General features: G+C 40.8%; 1 protein-coding gene across 4 annotated transcripts in view; it reads right to left on the minus strand.

The window, feature by feature from the left end:
• Window positions 1–23,545, minus strand: part of SPG11 (SPG11 vesicle trafficking associated, spatacsin) — a 75,696-nt gene that overhangs the window by 6,583 nt on the left and 45,568 nt on the right. For all 4 annotated transcript variants that reach the window (XM_046654055.1, XM_046654053.1, XM_046654054.1 and 1 more), the window contains exons 22-33: window positions 22,735–22,940; window positions 22,369–22,477; window positions 21,243–21,402; window positions 20,589–20,861; window positions 19,763–19,963; window positions 18,899–19,006; window positions 13,183–13,345; window positions 10,879–11,093; window positions 9,681–10,434; window positions 2,414–2,553; window positions 1,290–1,488; window positions 736–873 (exon numbers count right to left, since the gene is read on the minus strand). In XM_046654055.1, the coding sequence (XP_046510011.1) occupies window positions 736–873; window positions 1,290–1,488; window positions 2,414–2,553; window positions 9,681–10,434; window positions 10,879–11,093; window positions 13,183–13,345; window positions 18,899–19,006; window positions 19,763–19,963; window positions 20,589–20,861; window positions 21,243–21,402; window positions 22,369–22,477; window positions 22,735–22,940 (2,666 nt within the window). The remainder of the gene's footprint in view (window positions 1–735; window positions 874–1,289; window positions 1,489–2,413; window positions 2,554–9,680; window positions 10,435–10,878; window positions 11,094–13,182; window positions 13,346–18,898; window positions 19,007–19,762; window positions 19,964–20,588; window positions 20,862–21,242; window positions 21,403–22,368; window positions 22,478–22,734; window positions 22,941–23,545) is intronic.

Below are 23,545 nucleotides of genomic sequence, written 5' to 3' on the forward strand. Positions count from 1 at the left end.
AATAATCATGGATATGCACATAGATTTGCCTATAAGGATATCTGTTGACAGTTTAAAAACGGCAGAAAATTGGAAGCAATCTAAAGGTCCCAAAATAGGGTATAAAATTTTTAATTACATGTAAGAGAAATACTGTGTAACCATTAAAAATGATATAGAAGAATATTCAATGTCATGGAAAGAGGTTAATGGAAGCATATCCATAAAGTAATTATAAACAGTAAGCACAATATAATGCCATTTTTGAAAAATAAAAACCTGTAGACTTGCATAGAAACAGATCAGAGGGACACATACCACTGGACACTTGCACTGAGCTAGACATTGTGGAAGCGAGCAGCTTTGAAACCCCACAGACTGGGCTCACATAGCAGCTCTGCCACTTAACACTTAGAAATTAATCAACTTCTCTAAGCTTCGGTTTTCCTCCTTCTAAAATGGGGACAATAATACCCACTTTGCAGGGTAATGTAAGAGTAAAATAAGATAAATATGCCAATGTTAAAAGGTTACCTGTGTGATTTTTAAAATTTTAGGCTGCTTTTCCATATATATTTTCTAAATTTTTTTCAGTGAACTTATGGCTTTTTACCAAGAATTTATAAACCATGTAGGAGAGGTGGGATCCAGAGCAGGGGCAAGGATCCAAATTGAGTTTTGGAAAGACTAACTCCAGAAGACTTCCTGAATCTCTGCTTGGGCCCAAAACATATAAGAAAATGGCCAAGAACTTACTGCAAGACAACTCCCCATGGGGAACGGAGGAAATCTTATCCAACAACTTCATGCCTACCAATGTGCGGTCTGGACACAAAGTGGTCAGTTGAAGAAAAGTCTGGCTTTCCTCTGCTGGGGTGAACATCTGCTTCTGTCCTGTACAGACAGAAGTGGAGAAAGGTGCTGGTGTGACCTCAAGAGAACTGTGAGAAGGATAAGAGCCAGGAGGCCCACTCTGCCGGGCCCGGGCACCAGGAGGTAATGCTACAGGAGCTCCCAGCACAGCTCTCCTCTTGCCGAGCTCTAATACCTTGGCCTAGTGGTCATCTTACAGGACAGCAGTTCATGAGCTCAGAGAAAGGCACAGCTACTCTAAATAACAATCACAAAACAATAAGCAAACAAAAATCAACAACAACAAAATAAATGCAATGTGTTCTCCTCTTACAAGTGCAACCTGGCAACTTAAAAGGGCAGCATGCAGGATGCGTATGAGCATAACATCCAAATCCTTAATGCTGGGAACGTGCGAATGTGGTCTGAAAGGCTGGCGAGGCTGGAGGGCAGGGTACCTGCTCTTTCTGATGGGGTCAGCAGCTCTCTGGTCACCTCCTCGGCCACAAGTTCAGCCACCGTGTCTGGCTCGAGGCCCTGGGTGCTGATGAAGGCTTGGGCTCGCTTGCACCGGTCAGGCTGCTGAGAGGCCAAGATTGTCCGGAGCATGGCCTCACCATCCTGGGCAGCCACATCTGTGTAGGAACAACCCAACTCCTGAGAGGAGGGCAAAGCAGTCAAAGCTATCGTTAGGAGCCAGGAAAAAGCTAGCAAAAGACAGCCCTTTCTGAAATCTGATGTGGACAGACTCCATCATTTTCTGAGCTTAAAGATCCCTCACCCTGAGCAGGAACTTTAGAAGAAGGAAGCACTGTTTTCTAGCCCTTTCTATCGCTTTGCCAATGGGCTGAATCCAAGCAAGAGAAAGGCTTGTCTTCAGAACGCGTCAGGTGACTTATCTCTTGTTGAACACTGGGCTTTTCAAATGTTATGAAACATAAGAAAGTTGAATAAAAGGCAAGAGCCTCTTCTTTATCATTCCCACAGCAGCAGCAAAACCCTCAACTTCCAAAGAAGCCTCTGCGCCTTACCCAAGGCAAAGGGCTTTCCTGCTCGGCTCTGTTTCTCTCATGCTCACCCACTTCACCTAGAGTCTACTGCTTTTTGCCTTCAATCAGCACAAAGCTACAAACAATTCCTGGCTGTTCTGACTCCTGTCTTTATAATCATCATATTCCATTTTGTCTTATTTTAAAACTTATTTTGGGCTCTCCACCCCCCCATAGAAAGCTCCAAACAATCCTGAAGCAAAACCTAAGTTTTAGGGCCAGAAGGGACCCTTGTGGTCAAATCATTTATAGATCAAGAACCAGGAGCCCAGAGAAGGGAAATCTCTTGCCCTAACTTCTGGCTGGCGGAGCTGCAGCCAAGACTCAAATGGCCCTGGACCCTGGCATGGCGTCCTCCCCACTGCTCTCCAGGAATGGATTTATAGGCCAACATCCTGACAAGAGCTCTACTCCCAGGTCATGATTATCATCTGAAGGGCTGACTTGGCAATATCCAAAATCTACCTCCAACTTCCTGCTTCCCTTCCTCTCAGAGGGAGCTTCCCGTGGAGGGCCCGCCCTTGGGCACATACCTTGGCAAGTTCATACAGACAGAGGACCTGCCGGCAGTAGTTTTTCCCATGGAGGCATTTGCCAGTCAGAGTTTCCAGATTAGTCACCACTTCATCACTTGAGGGCAGCATCACAAACGACTGACTATCCAAACTTGAAGCTGGGAGCAAAGACAGGTCTGAGGGGGGCTTTAAGTTGACAAGGTAAGGCCTGTCCCCAGCCCCCTATGACTCTACCTCTCTGCTCACAGCTTCCGGCATTGCACCCCCATGACTCCCTTTGGGTCTGGGACCACTTCTGACTGGGCTCACACCCACTTAAACTTCCTTCACTGCCTGCTTCCAGGAAATCCTAGCCCAGGATACCTGAAAGGCCTCATAGGCTAGAAAAGACTCAAAACCACCTAATGAACGCTAGAGATCATCACCAAAGATGCCTGCTAGACTCCCCTCCACACATACCCCTCTCAGTTTCCCCTCATATCAAACAAGTCGTCAGGTCTGGACTGATGCATCTCCAAAACATTTCTCCAATCACTGCCTTAGTTCCAGCCTTCACCACCCTGCATCGAAGAGGTGATTACCGTCTCCCGCTGCCAGCCTCTCATCTTCCCCAAGTCAATCTTTCACATAATCAGGTGTTATTCTGGGGAATTTGGTGGGGATGGTGTTGAATGGGCAAATGACTTTCACTTTCCTTTATGTACTTCTGTATTGTGTGATTTGTTACACTAAGCATGTAATACTTTTACATTTAAGATATTATGCATTAAAAAATATATTTTAAAGACAAAAAAGTAAAAAGCAATTCAGACCAGTTATTACCCTGCTTAAGATCCTCTGGGGTTCTAGTTCTAGGTCAGGTGGAGTCAGCTCACTTGACCCTGTCTCTTCTACTGAACTCAATATAAAACCCGGACACAGTGCATGCAGCACTCTGTGAGGACGCAAAAGTAAACAGTAGCAGGGGGGCTGAAGATGACCAGAATTACCATTTTTCCCCCCTAGTAACCTCCAGCCTGAATGGAATGCTTCCTGAAACCCAGAACCAGGGACTAAGGTTCACAGAGAGAGAGTGCTCCAGGTGAAGCCTTCCAGGACGGACTCAAGGAGGAAAGGAAACTCCTAATGCCCCTCCCTCTCTCATCCCAGCTCCTCCGCACCCCCTCGGCTGTGCTGGCAGACTGGCAAGAGCCAACACTCAGAGGGGAACATTCTTTTCAGATCAGAGGTGCTCTGGTCCCAAGAAGGTAAAGTGAACCTGTTCCTTTTTGCATTATCCTCCTATCAGTTGGCCCTGGATGCCAGCATAGTCAGGGAAATGTGTGACAGAACGGGGTGACTAAACCTCCACCTTTTGGCCACAAGACTGAAAAGCGAAACCTCAGGGAACCAGAAAGTATTTGAGAGAGAGATTCAGGAAAGCAAGACAAAGTTGTTTACAAACACTAGGGCTCACCCCTGGCTTTGCATGTATGGATCTGATCCTAACCAGCACATCAAAGACTCTGAGAACTGAATTAACAGAGAGGCCACTACCCAGGTTGCAGACCGACCACAGGATGGCACACACAGGATAGATCTGCAGAGTACCACAAAGGATTTGAAAACTGACCTGATGTTAGAGCCAGAACCCCCAGAAAGTGGGCTGGAACTTGGAGCCTGAATCTAACCAGGTCAACCGCCTGCTAAAAACAATACTGACGTTCTTCACAGGATTTAAACAAGACCCAGAGTCTCATAACATATTTTTCAAAATGTTTAGGATGCAACCCAAAATTATTCAGCATACAAAAAATGCAGGAAAATCTCAACTCATATGAGAAAAGACAACAGATGACATCCAGCACTAAAATGACACAAATGTTGGAATTATCTGATAGACTTTAAAGCTATTATACAAATGTTCCAAGAAACAATTATGGATGTTCTTAAGATAAACAGAAAAACAGAAATTCTCAGCAAATAGAAGGTATAAAGAAGAAAAAAATGAAAATTTTAGAACTGAAAAATAACTGAAATTTTGAAATCACAGAAATGAAAAAAACTCTCTAGCAGAATGGAAATGCCAGAGAAAAGAGTCAGTGAAATTGAAGATAGATTAACAGAAATTGTCCAATCTGAACAACAAAGAGAAAATATTGGGGAAAAAAATGAACAAAGTCTCAGGGACTTGTGAGACAATAACAATCTTCTAAAATTCATGTCATTGGAGTCCCAGAAGGAGAAGACTAAGTGTATGGTGCTGAAAAAATAATGTCTGACAACTACCTAAATTTGGTGAAACACATAAACTGACATCCAGTTCAAGAAGCTTAGTGAACACCAAATACGGAAAACCCAAAGAAATACATGCCCAGTCACATTATAATCAAACTACTGAAGAATGAAGACAGAAAAAAACCTTGAAAGCAACCAGAGAAAAATGCATTATCCATAGAATAATGATTCAAATGACTGCAGATTATTCATCAGATACCACGGAGGTCAAAGGGAAGTGGTACAACATTTTTAAGTGGGGAAAGAAAATATAGGCGTACCACGTTCACAGCACTTTGCTTTGTGGCAACTCTAAGTTGAGCGAGTCTACTGGGTGACATTTTTCCAACAGCATTTGCTCACTTCATGTCTCTGTGTCACATTTTGGTAACCCTCACAATATTTCAAAGTTTTTCATTATTATTATATTTGTGATCAGTGATCTTTGAGGTCACTATTGTGATTGTTTTGGGGTGCCACAGACTATGCTATGTAAGGTGGTGAACTTAACTGAAAAATGTTGTGTGTATTCTGACTGCTCTACAGACCAGCAGTTCCCCCATCTGTCTCCCTCTCCTCAGGCCTCCCTATTCCCTGAGACACAACAAGACTGAAATTAAGCCAGTTAATAATTCTACAATGACCTCTAAGTGTTCAAGTGAAAGAAAGAGTCGCACATTTCTCACTTTACAAAGCTAGAGGGCCAGCCCCATGGCGGAGTGGTTAAGTGTGCGTGCTCTGCTTTGGCGGCCTGGGGTTCACCAGTTTGGATCCTGGGTGCGGACCTACACCCTGCTCATCAAGGCCATGCTGTGGCAGCATCCCACGTAGAATAACTAGAATGACGTACAACTAGGACATACAACTGTGTGCTGGGGCCTTGGGGAGAGGGAAAAAAAAAAAGAGGAAGATTGGCAACAGGTGTTAGCTTAGGGCCTATCTTCTTCACTAAAAAAAAAAGCATAAAAAATAGAGATTACTTTGGGGGTAAAAAAGCTAGAAAGCATGTCAAATGCTGAGACAGGCCAAAAGCTAAGCCTCTTGCACCAAACAATTAGCCAAGTTATGAATGCAAAGGAAAAGTTCTTGAAGGAAATTAAAAGTGCTACTCCAGTGAACACACAAATGATAAGAAAGTGAAGTAGTCTTATTGCTGATATGGAGAAAGTTAATTTAGTGGTCTGGATGGAAGATCAAACCAGCCACAACACTCTCTTAAGCAAAAATCTAGTCCAGAGCAAGGCCCTAACTCTCTTCAATTCTCTGAAGGCTGAGAGAGGTGAGTAAGCTGAAGAAGAAAAGTCTGAAGCTCGCAGAGGTTGGTTCATGAGGTTTAAGGAAAGAAGCCATCTCCATAACATAAAAGAGCAAGGTGAAGCAGCAAGTGCTGATAGAAGCTGCAGCAAGTTGTCCAGAAGATCTAGCTGAGATCATTAATGAGGGCGGCTACACTAAACAACAAATTTTCAATGAAGACAAAACAGCCTTATATTGGAATAAGATGCCATATAGGACTTTTATAGCCAGAGAGAAGTCAGTGCCTGGCTTCAAAGCTCCAAAGGACAGGCTGACTTGTTAGGGGCTAATGCAGCTGGTGACTTTAAGTTGAAGCCAATGCTCATTTACTGTTCTGAAAATCCTAGAGCCCTTAAGAATTATGCTAAATCTACTCTACCTGTGCTCTATAAATGGAGCAACAAAGCCTGGGTGAGAGCATATCTGTTGACAACATAGTTTACTAAATATTTTAAGCCTACTGCTGAGATCTACTGCTCAGAAAAAAAGATTCCTTTCAAAATATTACTGCTCATGGACAATGCACCTGGTCACCCAAGAGCTCTGATAGCGATGCACAACTGGACTAATCTCGTTTTCATGCCTGCTAACATGTCATCCATTCTGTAGCTCATGGATCAAGGATTAATTTCAGGGGCTGGCCCCATGGCCGAGTAGTTAAGTTTGCGTGCTCCGCTTCGGCAGCCTGGGCTTTGCTGGTTTGGATCCTGGGCACAGACCTAGTACCACTCATCAAGCTATGCTGAGGCGGCTTCCCACATAGCACAACCAGAAGGACCTACAACTAGAATATACAACTATGTACTGGGGGCTTTGGGGAGGGAAAAAAAGAGGAAGATTGGCAACAGATGTTAGCTCACAGCCAATCTTCAAAAAAAAAGAAATACTTTCGACTTTCAAGTCTTATTTAAGAAATACACGTCAGGGGCTGGCCCCGTGGCTGAGTGGTTAAGTTTGCACGCTCTGCTTCAGTGGCCCAGGGTTTCACCGGTTTGGATCCTGGGCACAGACATGGCACCACTTGTCAGGCCATGCTGAGGTGGCATCCCACATGCCACAAATAGAAGGACCCACAACCAAAAATACACAACTATGTACCAAGGGGGTTTGGGGAGAAAAAGGAAAAATAAAATCTTAAAAAAAATCCAGAATGATTATGCATGCTTTAAAACAAAAAAAGAAATACACTTCATAAGGCTGTAGCTGCCATAGATAGTGATTCCTCTGATGGATCTGAGCAAAGTAAACTGAAAACCTTCTGGAAAGAATCTGCCATTCTAGATGCCATTAAGAACACTCGTGATTCACGAGAAGAGGTCAAAAATATCAACATTAACAGGAGTTTGGAAGAAGTTGATTCCAACCATCATGGATGACTTCGAGAGAGTCAAGACTTCAGTGGAGGAAGTAACTGCAGATGTGGTGGAAATAGCAAGAGAACTAGAATTAGAAGTGGAGTCTGAAGATGTGACTGAATTGCTGCAATCTCATGATAAAACTTTAACAGACAAGGAGTTGCTTCTTGTGGATGAGAAAACAAAGTGGTTTCTTGAGCTGCAAACTACTCCTAGTGAAGATACTGTGAAGAGTGTTGACAAGAAAGGATTCAGAATATTACATAAACTTAGTTGATAAAGCAGCAGGAGGGTTTGAAAGGACTGACTCCAATTCTGAAACAAGTTCTACTGTGGGTAAAAGGCTAACAGACAGCACTGCATGCTACTGAGAAATCATTCATGAAAGGAGGAGGCAACTGATGCAGTGAATCCACTGTTATCTTATTTTAAGAAATTGCTGAAAGCATCACCTAAAAGTCAGCAGCCATTAATATCGAGGCAAGACCCCACACCAGCAAAAACATTATAATTCGGTGAAGGCTCAGATGATGGTTAGTATTTTTTAGCAATAAAGTATTTTTTAATTGAGATATGTACATTGTTTTTTAGACATAATGCTATTGCACACTTAACAGACTACAGTATAGTGTAAACATAACTTTTATATGCATTGAGAAACCAAAAAATTCGTGTAACTGGCTTTATTGCAGCCATCTGGAACTGAACCTGCAATATCGCTGAGGTATGCTTGTATCAAATTTTCTATATCCAGGAAAAATCATCCTTCAAAAATGAAGGTGAAATAGACACATTCCCACATGAAGAAAAACTAAGAGACTCTGTTGCTAGCAGATAACTCCAGAAGAATTACTAAAGTCCGTCCTTTAGTCAGAAGGCAAAATAACTAGAAGGAAACTTGGAACATCAGGAATGAAGAGAAACAAAAATTGTAAATATCTGAGTAAATACAACAAATTATTCTGCAGTTTTTAAAAATATATTTTTCGGTTGAAAGCAAAAATTATAACCTTGTTTGAGGTGGTAAAATATTGATTCTAAGTAGACTGTGAAAGTTAAGAACATACAATGTAATCTAAAGCAACCAATTAAAACACTATGCAAAGCTATATAGTCAAAGTCACAACAAATTAAAATAGAAGACTAAAAAATGTTCACATAACCTAAGAGGCAGGAAAAAAAGTTTCCTCAAAAACCATAAGCTAGCAAAATTCAGCCAAGATGAAAAAGATAACCTGATTAGTCATAAAACTATGAAAGAAATTAAATTCATTGTTAAAAATATTCCAGAACAGAAATCTCCAGGTTCAGAGAGTTTCACTGGTAAATTTTACTGAATATTTAAAGAAGAAATAACACCAATTCCACACAACATTTTCCAGAAGACGGAAGAAGGAGTACTTTCCAACCCATGAAACCAGCATTACCCTGATACAAAAACCAGAGAAAGACGATACAAAAAAGAAAAAATACAGAACAATTCCTCGTGAACATAAATCTAAAAATTCTCAAAATAGTAAATCGATTCCAGTGATATATCAAAAAGAATAATGCACCATGACCAAGTGGCGTTTATCCTGGGAATGCAAAACTGATTCGACATTTAAAAAAATCAATTAATGTAATCCACTATGTTAATAGTCTAAACAAGAGAAAAAACACATGATCATATCAATGGACAGAGAAAAACATGACAAAATTCAACATCAATTCACCATAAAACTTTCAACAAACTAGGAATAGAAGGGAACTTCCTCAATGTGACAAAGTGTATCTTCAAATAAACCTACAGCAAATACCATACTTAACGACAAAAGACTGAATTCTTTTTCCCTAAGATGAGTAAAAAGGCAAGGATGTCCATTTTCACCACTCCTATCCAACACTGCACTGGAAGTCCCAGCCAGTACAATAAAGCAAGAAAAAGAAATAAAAGGCATACAGATTAGAAAGGAAGAAATAAACTGTCTCTGTTCACAGACATGATGTCTCTGTAGAAAAGTCCCAAGGAATCTATAAGAAAACTTCTAGGATAAGTGAGTTCAGCAAGGTCACAGGATACAAGGTTAACACAAAAATCAACCATATTTCTATTTACTATCAATGTACAACTGGACACATGATTATTCGTATAGAATAAATTTCAATGAACCAGTTATAAGTCAGATGGATTCCCTCTAACTTTGATAATAGCTAATTAAAAGACAGGAATTTCTACCTCAGTGACTATTAATTACCTAGTTTATGGATTACCTGGAAAAGAGGTGCTATCCCTTTAACTTAGTGTAACTAGTATGCCAAAAGGGACCTTTTTCTTCCTGGAGAGACTGCCAACAGCACCGCTAAGGACCCAGGGCATTCTGCTCTCCTTCACTTACTGCTTTGGGCTTTCCTTAGAGGAATGCCAGGTTCTTCTTCTCCCTCAGGCAGCGCAGCACTTTGTAGGAGAGCATGGATCTCTGGATGCAGGTCATCCACACTAGCTTCCCCTGAAGCCAGTGCTCTACAGTGCAATACCAAGACAACATCTTGGTTGTAGAAATGAAAATAGCGGCACACTCTACTTGCTTCATGCACACAGCCATCATCCAAGAGGCGCCCAATCAAAAAGTGTAGTGACGCCTGCTCCTTCCAATCCAGTCTGTTCTCACAAGTCTCTTTGGATGGAAGGCCATTAAGTTCTAAGTATTTTGATGTGTTCAGAGCAGCCAACTTGGAGAATGAAAACTCACTGGCTAAGCTATCAAAAGAAAGTTCCCCACTAGTTGAGATCTGTTGAGAAAATCTGGGCTCTGTTTCCCCCTGGCTTCCTCTGAGGGTGTGCTGGGTGATGCGGCACAGCCAGATCTGCTTCTCCAGCTCCTCCAGCTGGTTGACAGGCACCGGGTCCTCCTGAGCAAGCCAGTGCCCTGCCAGGGTGAGCAGCAGATGGCGCTCTTCAACGCTGCTCTGCCCCTCCTCAGTCGGGTACGCACATGCCACAAGGGCCTGGGCTGAGAAAAAGGAAGAAGCTGCTTTGCTTGAAATGGAATTTTTCTTAAAATTCTCATGGCATTTTTTCCAGAAGTCAATTTTTGCTTGTTTCAGAGACCACTGGTCAATGTGTTTTAAGGTCTGCATTTCCTGTGTTATCTGTGAAATTTAACAAAGCGAATTTTAGCCTTTCCTGGATAAAGAAGTACCATAAACGCTAAGGCTAAGTATACCATACTTGTCAAAACGAAATCAAGTCAGAGAATATGGGGTTGGCTACAGATGATCCTGGGTATTTTAACTGGAAAGTTAAGGAATGAAAAACAATTCTAAATTTATCTAATTGAATGGGGTTCAAGAAGCTACCTTATATTTAATTCTATTCAAACGAAAATAACTGTAGCATATCCTGTAAGCTAACCTTACATTTAAAGCATACATTCTTCAATAATGGGCATCTTAGGCTTCTCCATTTCTGAAAGTAATGTGTGTGTCAAAAGTAAAAAAGCCTCATCTCCTATAAATTACATATCTCATTTGATTCTCTGTTTAATGCTGGTTCAAAAAGCTAAGATTTTAAATAACTTAAAAGACTAATGATACCTCTTCAATAACCAAGTTGTCCACAGGTAACTCAGCTAATTCTGCTACTCTCCTGGCCAAAGCAAACTGTCCATCTGTCTCCAGTTTTTCCAAGATAGATCTACATTCATGCTGAAAAGTCTCAAGGCTGTAGCTGGTAATAATTACATGATTAATGGCTATGGACGTATCTTTCAAAATCTGGCTGAGGACACACAGCTTCTTCACATCTGGACCTGTGCCAAAGAGAAGAGGATATAAACATTTAATCAATGAAATGCCACTATGGCATCTCAAGAGTAACTAAATATCAGAGGAAACTATGTCTGTTTAACATAATAATGTGGCTAAAGGAAAAACAGAAACCTATTTTTCTATTCTGGTTAACTAGCAGAGGAAGCCATAAGGCAGCTCCCACATACTAAGAACTATCAGAGATTAGCCCACGGACTCAGTCTACACATCTGGCTCTACATACAGGGCAGAGGCTGGTGGCCTACTATGTAGTAGGAACTCTGTCAACCTTGGGAAGATTTGGCCATTCATTCAGGTTAGTTCCACTTCTTTCTGGATTTTTCTCCTACCTTGATTGTTCTCTCGTTCATTCAATGTAGGCATCATATGGATCAAGACACAGAACTTGCAGGACAGTTAAAACTGCAGCCAGCCAAAAGCCAAAGCTCTAGCATGGCACATCGTATTCAGAATGGAGCATCAATTGCTCCTCTGGACATCTATCTACTTAACCCAGGTAGACCCAGCTGAGCTCTTCCTGATGTCCTCGCGAAATTCTTATTATTGGTAATATTAGGCATACTCTGCCAATAACTTACGTGGCTGGGTCTGCTCTCACTCCCAGTCTGTGTAGAGCCTATGTGTGCCCTACCATAAAGGAGGGGCATGAGAAACATTTTTCAGAGCCTCCTCCCAATGCCACCTGCTGGGCTGTGTTCTGGTTTACGCATTTCCAGGGACAGTGAGACACCCTACACAATAACCACTAGGACGAGCATGCTGGGTTTCTTTGCTGGCTTCATATAAAATACAGGGTTTTTTTGTTTTTCTTGGAAAGACTGGCACCTGGGCTAACATCTGTTGCCAATCTTCGTTTTTTCATTCTTCTTCTCCCAAAAGCCCCCCAGTACACAGTTGTATATTCTAATTGTAGGTCCTTCTGGTTGTGGTATGTGGGATGCCACCTCAACATGGCTTGATGAGTGGTGCCATGGCTGCGCCCAGGATTCGAACCAGCGAAACCCTGGGCCGCTGAAGCAGAGTGTGTGAACTTAACCACTCGGCCACAGGGCCGGCCCCTAAAATACAGTTTTTTTAAAAAAATACTTCTTTTCTCTAAGCACATACATGTTACACACACACACACACACACAAATATTCTATAAAAATAGAGACAATTTAATTATATGAATAAAATCATTATGGTAATGGTTAACAATGTAGACAATTCTTGTAATTTTTGAAAAATAGAGTAACTCTAGCAAGAAAACGGGAAATTCATTTCTGAAAAAAATTAAAATTACTATAGATCAATGAAAACATCTATATGTTAAAAGGACCTGCTGTTTGGTTTACATAGTAACTGACAAGTACTATCTTAAATACCCTACATTTTGGAAACACCTCTCTTTCCTTCCACTCACCAGCCCCACAGCCTACAACGCTGGCACTGAGCCCAGCAGTCTGTCCATATTCTGTGCAAATCTGAGCTCTCCAGCTGAACATCTGTAAGTTTAAATGTGATAAAATAACCCTAGTAGTGAAAATGTCAGAATCTAGTGTAAAAGAATAACATTATCATTCAACAAACATTTGAAATTATCAAACAAGTAGAAAAGAGGGTAAAGCAATATTGGTTTCATTCAATCAGCAACAAGCTTAGCAACTGCCAATGTCTGGATGAATCTGCAAAAAATAAGCACAACTCGTCTCTGAAAACTTCAAAACAAATTAGGCATTCCTGAAACTAGTTTGTGACCCTGAGCAACGATGGCATGTTAAGGTTACCTGTCAGAGAATGATAGTGACAGGGTAATGCAGAGGCTAGCTGGGGGGAAATGTGGCTATGTGACAACTGCTTAGCATGAGCAGATAACTGGATTGTTTATGTTACATCTTGTTGTGCTATGTTTTGAATGCTTTAACCATGACTGAAGTCTCCTGGAACCTCTTCTTCACACTCCCTTAAGGACTATAAATGTAACGTCATATATTAGAGGCATTTCAATTTCCTGAATGCCCTTTTAAAATATTTTCAAGATTAAGAAAGCTAATTTCTTAACAGTAACTTAATTGTAAGGATTGTCTTACCATCAGGGAAGAGATGCTCTACTCCAACAAACAGCTGTAAAAGCTTCCCCAGCTCATACTGGGTCCTACACTGCTGCAGCATAAGCTTCAAAAGAAAGCACACCTGCTCCTTCAGCCATGGGGCAGGGATGACAGTGTGGACCTTTGTGGCTGCTGTTTCAAGCTATGAAAAACAAAAGAGGGTCAGGGAAGGTGGTTTCACAGGAACAGCAAATCAAAACCTCCAAATTTGGGAATGTCTGAGAAAGCCACAGTACCATCAAAAGTCATCTTCTATCACAAAGGGGGACGCTTATTCAGGTCCTTTCCACACGGAATCAGTGGTGTGGCTCAGAGAACTGGCAGAAACAAGCCCTCCTCTGTGGCTTTGTAGTTTGTCTCTTTGTGGGATGTCCTGGTGTAGAGAGCTGCGTGTGTGAAAGTCAAAGATGGGAAAAAGACCTAAAGACTGAACACTAACGATGGAGTGATCTGATGCAAATGCCCCTAGTTAGTGACTGTCAAACTAATAGCCCTGTGAGTGGCTATGAAATTAACCAGACATGTTTTACTTAGGAGCTTCTTTCAAGAGGGATCTAGGTCGGCCCTTGTGTCCAGAGGATCTGAAATCACATATGAAGCCCTCTTAGAAAGACTTGCTTAACATTACTCAACTGGTTCTAATAGTTTGCTTGTAGTTTATACTATCGTTAGAGTAGGATCTCAATTAAGAAGCCTGGATTTATGTCATTTTAATCAAATGCTAAAAATATTAATAGGAAAATGACTCCAAGTAGCAGGCCTCATTAGCTTGAATTAGAACATTGGCTCCTAGCCTTTATTTACTTGTTTACCTACCTCTGTGGCTCTAAGAAGAGGGACTACAGCAGGCAGATGATAGAACTGATTGAAGGAAAAAATATATGGAAGTAAAGGGCTGAGTCAAGGATAGAGCAGCTGCACTGCCTGTCTATAGGGGGCTGGGGCAGAGGTGGTCAGGTAAGAAGAAGACACCTGGGAGGACCTGAATATGAAACGCAGAGCTATAAACTCCTAGAAGGTAACGTAGGAGAAAACTCAGATGACCTTGGGTATGGTGGCGCCTTTTTAGATAGAACAACAAAGACACAATCCAGGATAGAGATAATTACTAGGCTGGACTTCATTAAAATCAAAAACTTCTGCCAACAAAAGACAATGTCAAGAGAATGGGAAGACAAGCCACAGGCTGGGAGAAAATACTTGCAAGAGACACATCTGATAAATGACTGTTATCCAAAATATAGAAAGAACTCTTTAAACAATAAGAAAACAAACAACCCTTTTAAAAAATAGGCCAAAGACCTTAACAGACACCTCACCAAAGAAGATATATGGATGGCAAATAAGCATATGAAAAGAAGCTCTACATCATATGTCATCAGAAAAACGCAAATTAAAACAACAACAACATATCACAGCATACCTATTAGAATGGGCAAATGGGAACACTGACAACACCAAAGGCTGGCAAAGATATGGAGCCACAGGAACTCTCATACATTGCTGGCAGGAGTGCAAAATGCTACGGCCATTTTGGAAGACAGTTTGGCAGCTTCTTATAAAACTAAACATACTCTTACCATACAATCCAGCAATCCTGCTCCTTGGCATTTACCCAAAGGAGTTGAAAATTTATGTCACAAAACACAAAAACTGGCACACACAAAAACCAGCACATGGATGCTTAGACCAGCTTTATTCAAAATTGCCAAAACTTGGAAGGAACCAAGATGTCCTTCAGTGACATGGATAAACAGACTTGGTATATATCCAGAAAATGTAATATTATTCAGCCTTAAAAAGAAATGAGGTATCAACCCAGGGGACTTGGAGGAAACTTAAATGCATATTACTAAGTGAAAGAAATCTGAAAAGTCTACAATTCTGTATGATTCCAATTTACCACATTCTGGAAAAGTCAAAACTATGGAAGCAGCAAAAACGATCAGTGGTTGCTAGGGGTTGGGGGCAGGGAGGGATGAACAGGCAGGCAGAGGATTTTCAGGGCAGTGAAAATACTCTGTATATTATAATGATGGACATATGTCATTATACATTTGTCCAAATGTACACCCAAAGAACATATAACACCAAGAGTGAAGGCTAAGGTAAACTATGGACTTTGGATGATTACGATGTGTCAATGCATGTTCATCCTTGGTAACATATGGACCATTTTGATGAGTGATACTGATAATGGGGGAGGCTATGCATGTGTGGGGGTAGGAGGTATACGGGAAATCTCTGTACCTTCCTCTCAATTTTATTGTAAACTGAAGTTGCTCTGAAAAATAAATTCCTTAAAAAAAGGGGAGAGGGGCAGGGGGAGATGGCAGAGTAGGAAGCACCAGGAATCTGTCTTCCCACCTAGACAACAAGTGCACTGGCAGAATCTCTCTGTAACTATTTTGGAACTCTGGAGTCTGTTGAAGGCTTGCAACTTCCAGAGGAAGACTTGGAAGGTAAACTGCAGTAATTTTGGCCAATTTCAGGCCTTAGTGCAGTAGCAGCTACCCAACCCACAACCCTAGTCACAGTGGTAGGCAGCCGTGCACACGTTCCTGAAGCAGCTTGTACACACCTTACAGGAGTCAGAGGTGGTTGGGGGACAATGGATGACACACAATGCACCTGTCTTCCAAATATCAGAGATCTGCTCTGATCGCTGACAGCTGCTTTTGAGCAATGAGGCAGGCAGCCATTGTTGTTTCACCTCTCCCATTGTTGCACTCCCCTCCCCCTCCAGCTTAAGTACTTTCAGGGGGTTTAAAGGGCCAGCACCCTTTTTCTTCCCCCCTTCATTCTTTGCTTTTTCCTCTTTTGAGAGCCAGACATTAAAGACTCACTGGGAGTCCCAAAAGAGAGAAAGAAAGGAGTAGAGAAAAATATTTGAAGTAATAATGGCTGAAAACTTCCCAAATCTGATGAAAAACATGCATATGAACATCAAAGAAGCTCAAAGAACTTCAATTAAGATGAACTCAAAGAGACTCACACTGAGACATATTACAATCAAACTTTCAAAAGACAAAGAGAATCTTGAAGGCAGGAAGAGAGAAGTGACTGATCACGTACAAGGGATCCTTAATAAGATTATCAGCAGATTTCTCATCAGAAACTTTAGAGGTCAGAAGACAGTGGGCCAATATATTTAAAGTGCTCAAAGAAAAAACCTGTCAACCAAGAACCCTATCTCTGGCAAAACTGTCCTTCAAAAGTGAAGCAGAAATGAAGACATTCCCAGGTAAACAAAAGCTGAGTCAAGAGTCCTGCAAGGTAAGATGAAAGGATGCTAGACAGTACCACAAAGAGGTATGCAGAAATAAAGAGCTCAATAAAGGTAAATACACAAACAATTATAAAAGCTAGTCTTACTGTAGCATAGTTTTTTTGTTTTCTATATGATTTAAGAGACTAATACATTTAAAGAAAAAAAGAAAAATTATCAGTGTAAAATGTAGTGTTACTGTAAGTTTGGTTTGTAACTCCAAATCTTGTCTTTTTCATAATTTAAGAGACTCATGCATTGAAAAGAATTACTAGTTTATGTTTTGGGGCACACAATGTATAAAGTTGTAATTTTATGACATCAATAACCAAAAGTGGTGGGGACAGAGTGTAAAGGAGTGGTTTTTGTATGTTACTGAAGTTAAGTTGGTATAAATTCAAATTACAGTTTTATAACTTTTGGATGTGAAGTGTAATCCCCATGGTAACTACAAAAAAATAGCTATAGAATAGACAGAAAATGAAATGAGAAAGGAATTTAAACATTCCACTACAAAAAATCAACTAAATACAAAAGAAGAGAGTAATGCAGGAAATGAATTTTAAAATTTTGTGCATCAAAAGACAGTATCAACAGAGTAAAAAGGCCACCCACAGAATGGGAGAAAAATATTTGCAAATAATATATCTAATATGGGATTAATATACAGAATATACAGAGAATACCTAGAACTCAACAACAACAAAAAATCAACCTGATTCAAAAATGGGCAAAGGACTTGAAGAGACATCGAAAGAGGATATACAAACAGCCAATAAGCACATGAAAAGACGCTCAGCGTCACTAATCATTAGGGAAATGCAAATCAAAACTACAGTGAGATACTACCTCAAAACCATTAGGATGACTACTATCAAAAAACCCCAAAAAACAAGTTTTGGTGAGAATGTGGAAAAATTAGAACTCTTGTGCACCATTGTTGGGAATGTAAAATGGTACAGCTATTCTGGAAAAACAGTATGGAGATTCCTCAAAATATTAAAAATAGAATTACCATATCATCTAACAATTCCACTTCTGGGCAGATACCCAAAAAGAATTGAAAGCAGGGTCTTGAAGAGATATTTGTACACCATGTTCATAGCAGCATTATTTATAACAGCTAAAATGTGGAAGCAACCAAAGTGACCATCAACAGATGAATGGATGAACAAAATGTGGTGTATACATACAATGGGATATTATTCAGCATTAAAAAGGAAGGAAATTTTGACACATTCTACAACACGGATGAACTCTGAGGACATTATGCCAAGAGAAATAAGCCAGTCACAAAAAGACAAATACTGTACTGTTCCACTTACATAAGATACTCAGAGTAGTCGAATTCATAAAGACAGAAAGCTGAACGGTGATCGTCAGAGGCTGGGGGCAGGGGAGAAGGGGGAGTTATCCTTTAATGAGTACAGAGTTTCAGTTTTACAAGATGAAAAGAGTTACGGCGATGGATGGTGGTAATGGTCGCACAACAACTTAATACCACTGGACTGTACACTTAAAGGTTAAGACGGTAAATGTTGGGTGTATTTCACCACAATAAAAATAACATATATACAAAAAAGGAAGAAGATACCCGGTAATGCCCCAGCCACAGAGAATAAATGTCCCTATTTTCTGTGATTTAGGAGCCTCAGGCATATGGGAATAACTGATTCAACATTTTCAAATAATTTAACTTTTAAATCTTCATTGCAGTTAACACCAACGTGATTGAGAACAAAAGTCCATGATGAGGTTCCACTGTGATATATTTGTCAGGTAGAATCAGTATACAGTTTTGTCTCATTTATCACAGAGCTCTTTTGGGGTAGAGAAGACAAAAGTGCTGAAACCCCAAGCAAGACAAAGGCATATTTCTTTTCCTTTCGTGTAACTTCCTCTTTTTTCCCATAAGGTTAATTAGCCCCACATATAATAGGCCTGAAACAAGCATCTGAATAGGTAAAGCCTGAAATTGACCACAAGGCTCAGCATCATGTGGACAGGGACCACGAGGAGTGAGGATGAAAAAAGCCATTATCTTCTGTCACAGTGAATAAAGCAGAATTAAACACCCTTCACACTCAACGGCTGCTGGAGCTGTCCTGAATTGGCAAGTGTGGCCCATGTACTACCACACTCCTCTCTAGCATCCAAAGCAGATACCATTAATCTCTTTCCCACTGAGCTTGGCTACAGCATCAAGAGACTGATCAGAGTTACCACATTAGATGAAATCTCTCTGTCATTCCTGGCAACTAAGGTGCTGTAAGCAGGGCCCCCACAACTCCTGCCCTGACCCCCCATCTCTGCAACAGTACAGACAACTGACTTACGCTACATGACAGCTGTTCACCTGCTGCCACATCCTGGCTACTAGCAGACAATTTCAAATCAGCAAGAGAGAGCACTAAAATTCTAACTTACAGTTTCAAGATTCTTCTGGAACTCCAATAATTTTGCTTTGGCTTCCTTATAATTCTTGAAGAACATACACAGTTCATACATTTCCATCATCAATAGCAACGGGGAATCCTTTGAGGAAGAGTGAATGAAATTACAAAATCCTCAACTTAATACTATTTTCTCAATGAATAATGCCAATATAAGAGGTTAAATACACAAATACTATTAATAACAGCTTCATAGAATTAAATCATACATTTTAAAAAGCAAGGGAGCTAAATTTCTATTTCTTTTTCCTTTTGGAAAAAAAGATACTCAGGCCAGGTACATCTACTCAACAGTCCATTTTCTGTCTATTCTATACTTGGTCCCCCGCACGTGAGTAGGAAATATTCCACTAGGTGGTGCTAGAACACCTCTACATACACTCCTAGATAATGGGTTCCACTGACCCGCCAACCTACTGCTGTCTGCACTCCATACATTTCCATCACTTCAGTGGCAGCTTTTCGGGCAGAAGACAGGAGTTCGGGAATTAGAAAGTATGGATTTGAACCATAAGTACACCACTTATTAAAGTACTTTGAGAACCCTGGGCATGTTAGTTAAGTTAGTTCTGTGAGCCTTGGTTTATTACTCTGTAAAATGAGGATAATACAACTTCATAATATTCTCATACAATATTATCTTTGCATATGATTATTGTGAGAACCAACTAAAATAATGTATATAAAGCACTTTGCTAAATAAATGGCAGTTTTATTACCATTATTTTTTGTTGGCTAAGAAAAACATCCAGGAATAGGAATAACTGAAAAAGCCAATGGGGGATATTCTGAAGTAACCCTTTTAAACTCAGGAAAGAAATGAAGTGACTATTACTACCTTAAAGAAAAGTTGGAAACCTCTGATGAGAGTTTTGCTCTTCTGTCTCATTAATAATGTCCTCCAGATGACTGAGAGGTCCTCAAGGTCCCAAGTGTGGCCCTCCGTTGAACCCTGAATTTGTCCCATTGCTTCAGCTGCAACACTGTCCTCCACAGAAGTGATGATCCAAACACAGAGACAAGGAATAGCACTGGAATCCTGCCATTGGATAAGAACTTTTCAAAATAAAATAACACTGAGCCTGGATGACCTGACAGAGGAAGTTTCCCGCAGTGCTACAACTACAGATGGATATTTCCTATTTAGAACAAGTCATCTCACTAAATTAGTTAAAATGGCTTAAAAAGCCTTCAGACATGAAAAAACTCTAATGAACAATCAAGGAAGTAAAATAAACCATCCTGCAGAGTGTGGCAGTTCAAAAGGCCAAGAGACTGAGTGGATACATGTGGAAGTCAGGGAAGTACTAAGTATAAGAAAACAGGGCCGCCCTTCACAGAAGTGCTGATCAGAGGGTTGTCTAGGGCATCCCTCGTCCCTGCTCAAGAGACACTGGGGGGTCAGTGGACTGAAGCATTCTTCTCTGTGATGGCCAACCAGGAACTAAGGCCCTGACCACTTAAGTTACTGAACGTCAGGGCACAAGATGGCCTGGAGTCTAAGCTAGAGAACCACAAAATTCCAGCACCCTTGGAAACACATGGGGGAGCCTCACTGTAATCATCACCCCACTTCCTCTCTGATTATTAGCTTTCCCTGTCTCCTGCCCCCCGCCTTTTTTATATTCTCTGGGTTCTTAATTTAGGCTTCTCAAGATCCTCACCTGGAGACACGAGGCCAGGACACTGAGGATAGGGGCCTGTTGTTTCACTGCTTCAGCTAGGAGCCAACACCAGGAGTTTGGCTCCTCTGAGCACTGCAGCAGAATTTTAAAGAAATCAGCCGTCTCTTCTTTGTTTCTCTGGAGTTCCTGGGGGGACCTGTTGCAGACTTGATCATTGTCCATTCTGGAGTTGGACACTGAGGGCAAGTTCTCAAAAGCCAGCTGTAAGTGGTCTTGAAGGACAGGGCTGAAATATTGGAGAAGAGATTTCACCTAGAAAACATATTAGATGATTAAAACAGACAACCAACTTTCAATTTCAAAGGGAGCTGAAAATGTTAGAGAAAAGCATAGGCTAAAGTGTTCTTTCTCACCCTGAACTGTGTCAGAGGTGACCTTATAATTTTACAAAGTTGTTTCTTGCTTTTGAGTGAATTTCCATTTTCAATCTGGAGTCACAAAAACTCTTCCTTCACCTCTTTAGTACTAATGACTAGTCCTTTGTCTAAAGTCAAGCCGCTGAAATCTTAGTAAAACTAATAGTGTCATATCAAACGAAAGCCTATGTGTACACAACAGGAAGAACGCTATTTTTCTTCCAATAAGTATTCCAACTTCCTCTTCTTGAATGACTGGCAACATCTGGTGGCTTACCTCCTCTGGGTGGTAATTATGGAGCTGGCTATGAATAATGAACTGTAACCAGTCATTTGCTTTGGCACACTCTATAAGGTAAGACGTGCTCAGTTTCACATTGTGGAGCCTGCAGAATTGTACCACTAATGCCCATTGGCTGCTGGATTCACTGGATAATCTGTAATTGGGGGTGGGGTTAGTAGAGAAAAAACTTGTTAAAATATAGCTCTAGTTTTAAACTGGAAAATTAGTAAAAATTAAATAAATTTAACTATAGTATATCTCTAAAAAGCCTTTCAACAAATACCAAAAATTAGACTGCTTTGGAAAAAAAAAAGGATTCTTTCACCCATAACACACAATGCATTTCTTAGAATACTGGCACAATTCACAATTCATCCCTTTAATCGACCAAGTATCTATCAAAATAGCTATGTACCATCCTTAGGAGAATTGATAAAATAGTCACTCCAGAAATTTTCTCAGTGCTTAATTCTGTTGTATGATTCACTTTAGATTATCAGAGCCCCGACAGGGGCCTGGGATTCCTCACTAAGGGGACGGGACCTGTTCCTGCTGAAAGCAGGAACCTGTCGAGCACAGAGTCAGTGATAGGAGGTACAGAGGAATGGTGGGCTTCCCGGGTCAGGGGTGGCTGGGTCAGCCCCAGTGCGCCAGCACAGAGGAAAGATGGCATGAAAGTGTAAGAAGAGGGGCTTTTGTAGATAGATGGTCACCACAACTTCCATTATCAATGGATATACATCAGCAAGAAAAACTAAAGACATCACTTAGAGTAAAATTTTGTGAGATTCGTCCCACATCTTCTGAAATGATTTCAACATGTAACACGAAAGAGACTTCTCTGACCAGCAGGCCAGTGGAGGAGATAAAGCTCTCTCCATTTCTTGGGAACTCCATGTCTAAAGAGGGGATCATTATCTTTGCCCTCCTATTACTGATGGCAAGATGCAATTAAAACCCATTATCCATTTACTGAGTATCTGCTATATACTGAATGGGTAGAAGGTAAGGTCTAGGTGGATTGGTGAAAACGTATGAGGTGTTGGAAGAACGACTAGGCAAACACACAGTGGAACAATAAAACTTGCTCGAAAAGAGGTTGGGACTGCAACTCACAAACCTCTTTGTTTCCTGCTGCTGAATGCTGTTCCATATACCCTCTTCTAAGAGAACAAGCAATTCTTCTGTGGTTGCCTTTTCACCCGCAGCCAGTTTAGATAGTTTTTCAGCTGTTAAGGAATATAAACAAAATATGGTGAAGAGAAAAGGTCAGGAACTGGCATTTTGTTTGAAGAGTGTGGCCTGGGGCCATTTCAGAACCCAATTAGAGGACACAAGAAAGTGAGATAAAGAACAAACACTGCAGGCAAAGGATGAAACAGGAAGATAACTATTTCCTGCCCAGTCACTCACAATTCAATGTCTTAAACCTACTCATTCCTTGTCCTCTAAACAAACCAAACCACATAAAGAAAAGGTGCTGTACCTAGAGACTCCCTGATAAAGCTGTACTGAGCATCTTCATTTCCACACTTGTAGCTCAAAATTATATTGGCCATTTTCATATCAACTCTGAGCTTGAGGCTGTCGAGGCCAAGCAATTCCAAGAAACAAACACAGGCAGCTCCTATTGAAGGTACATGGAAGGAGGAGAGGCCTAAAACATAGGCTTCATTGCCTACTTGCTGGATCCTGAAAAAGAAAGGGATCAAAATCACATCAGCGCGTGAAAATTGTCTCTCACCAGGAAAAGCAAATGGAATCACGTCAGTGGTACATGGAGTGTCGGACAAGTGATTTTTGGCTTCCTCCTCCTTCCCTTTTTGAGCCCGTTGCACACAACCATTTAGTTTCTTAGCAGCTTTTAGTCGTCCTCTGGCTCCATAGCCCTCCATTTTCTTATATTTCACCTTTTCCTAAAACACCTACTTATAGTCCAAATTTTTCTTGCTTCCAACTTCATCCAGGGAACATGGTGTAGAATTTCCAAGACTGTCAACCTGTGATCTTATCAATTATGAGTATGTATACAACTTACCAAGAAAATTAATTCCACCTAAAGTTTGACATCATAAAGCACATACATTCTAAAGGACTCACATATGTACTTTCATATGCAAAGAGAAATTTCAAGGAAAGACGACAAGAAATTAACCATGTTTATTTATTATGGAGAATGAGGACAGCAGACTGAGGGACTTTTACCATTCATTTTTCACCCTTCTGAATGACTTGAATATTTTACCATAAAAATGTATTATTCTCTTAATTATAAAACAGACCAATCAAGTAAATCT

The sequence above is a fragment of the Equus quagga genome, chromosome 2 (assembly GCF_021613505.1).
Source record: "Equus quagga isolate Etosha38 chromosome 2, UCLA_HA_Equagga_1.0, whole genome shotgun sequence".
NCBI lineage: Eukaryota > Metazoa > Chordata > Mammalia > Perissodactyla > Equidae > Equus > Equus quagga.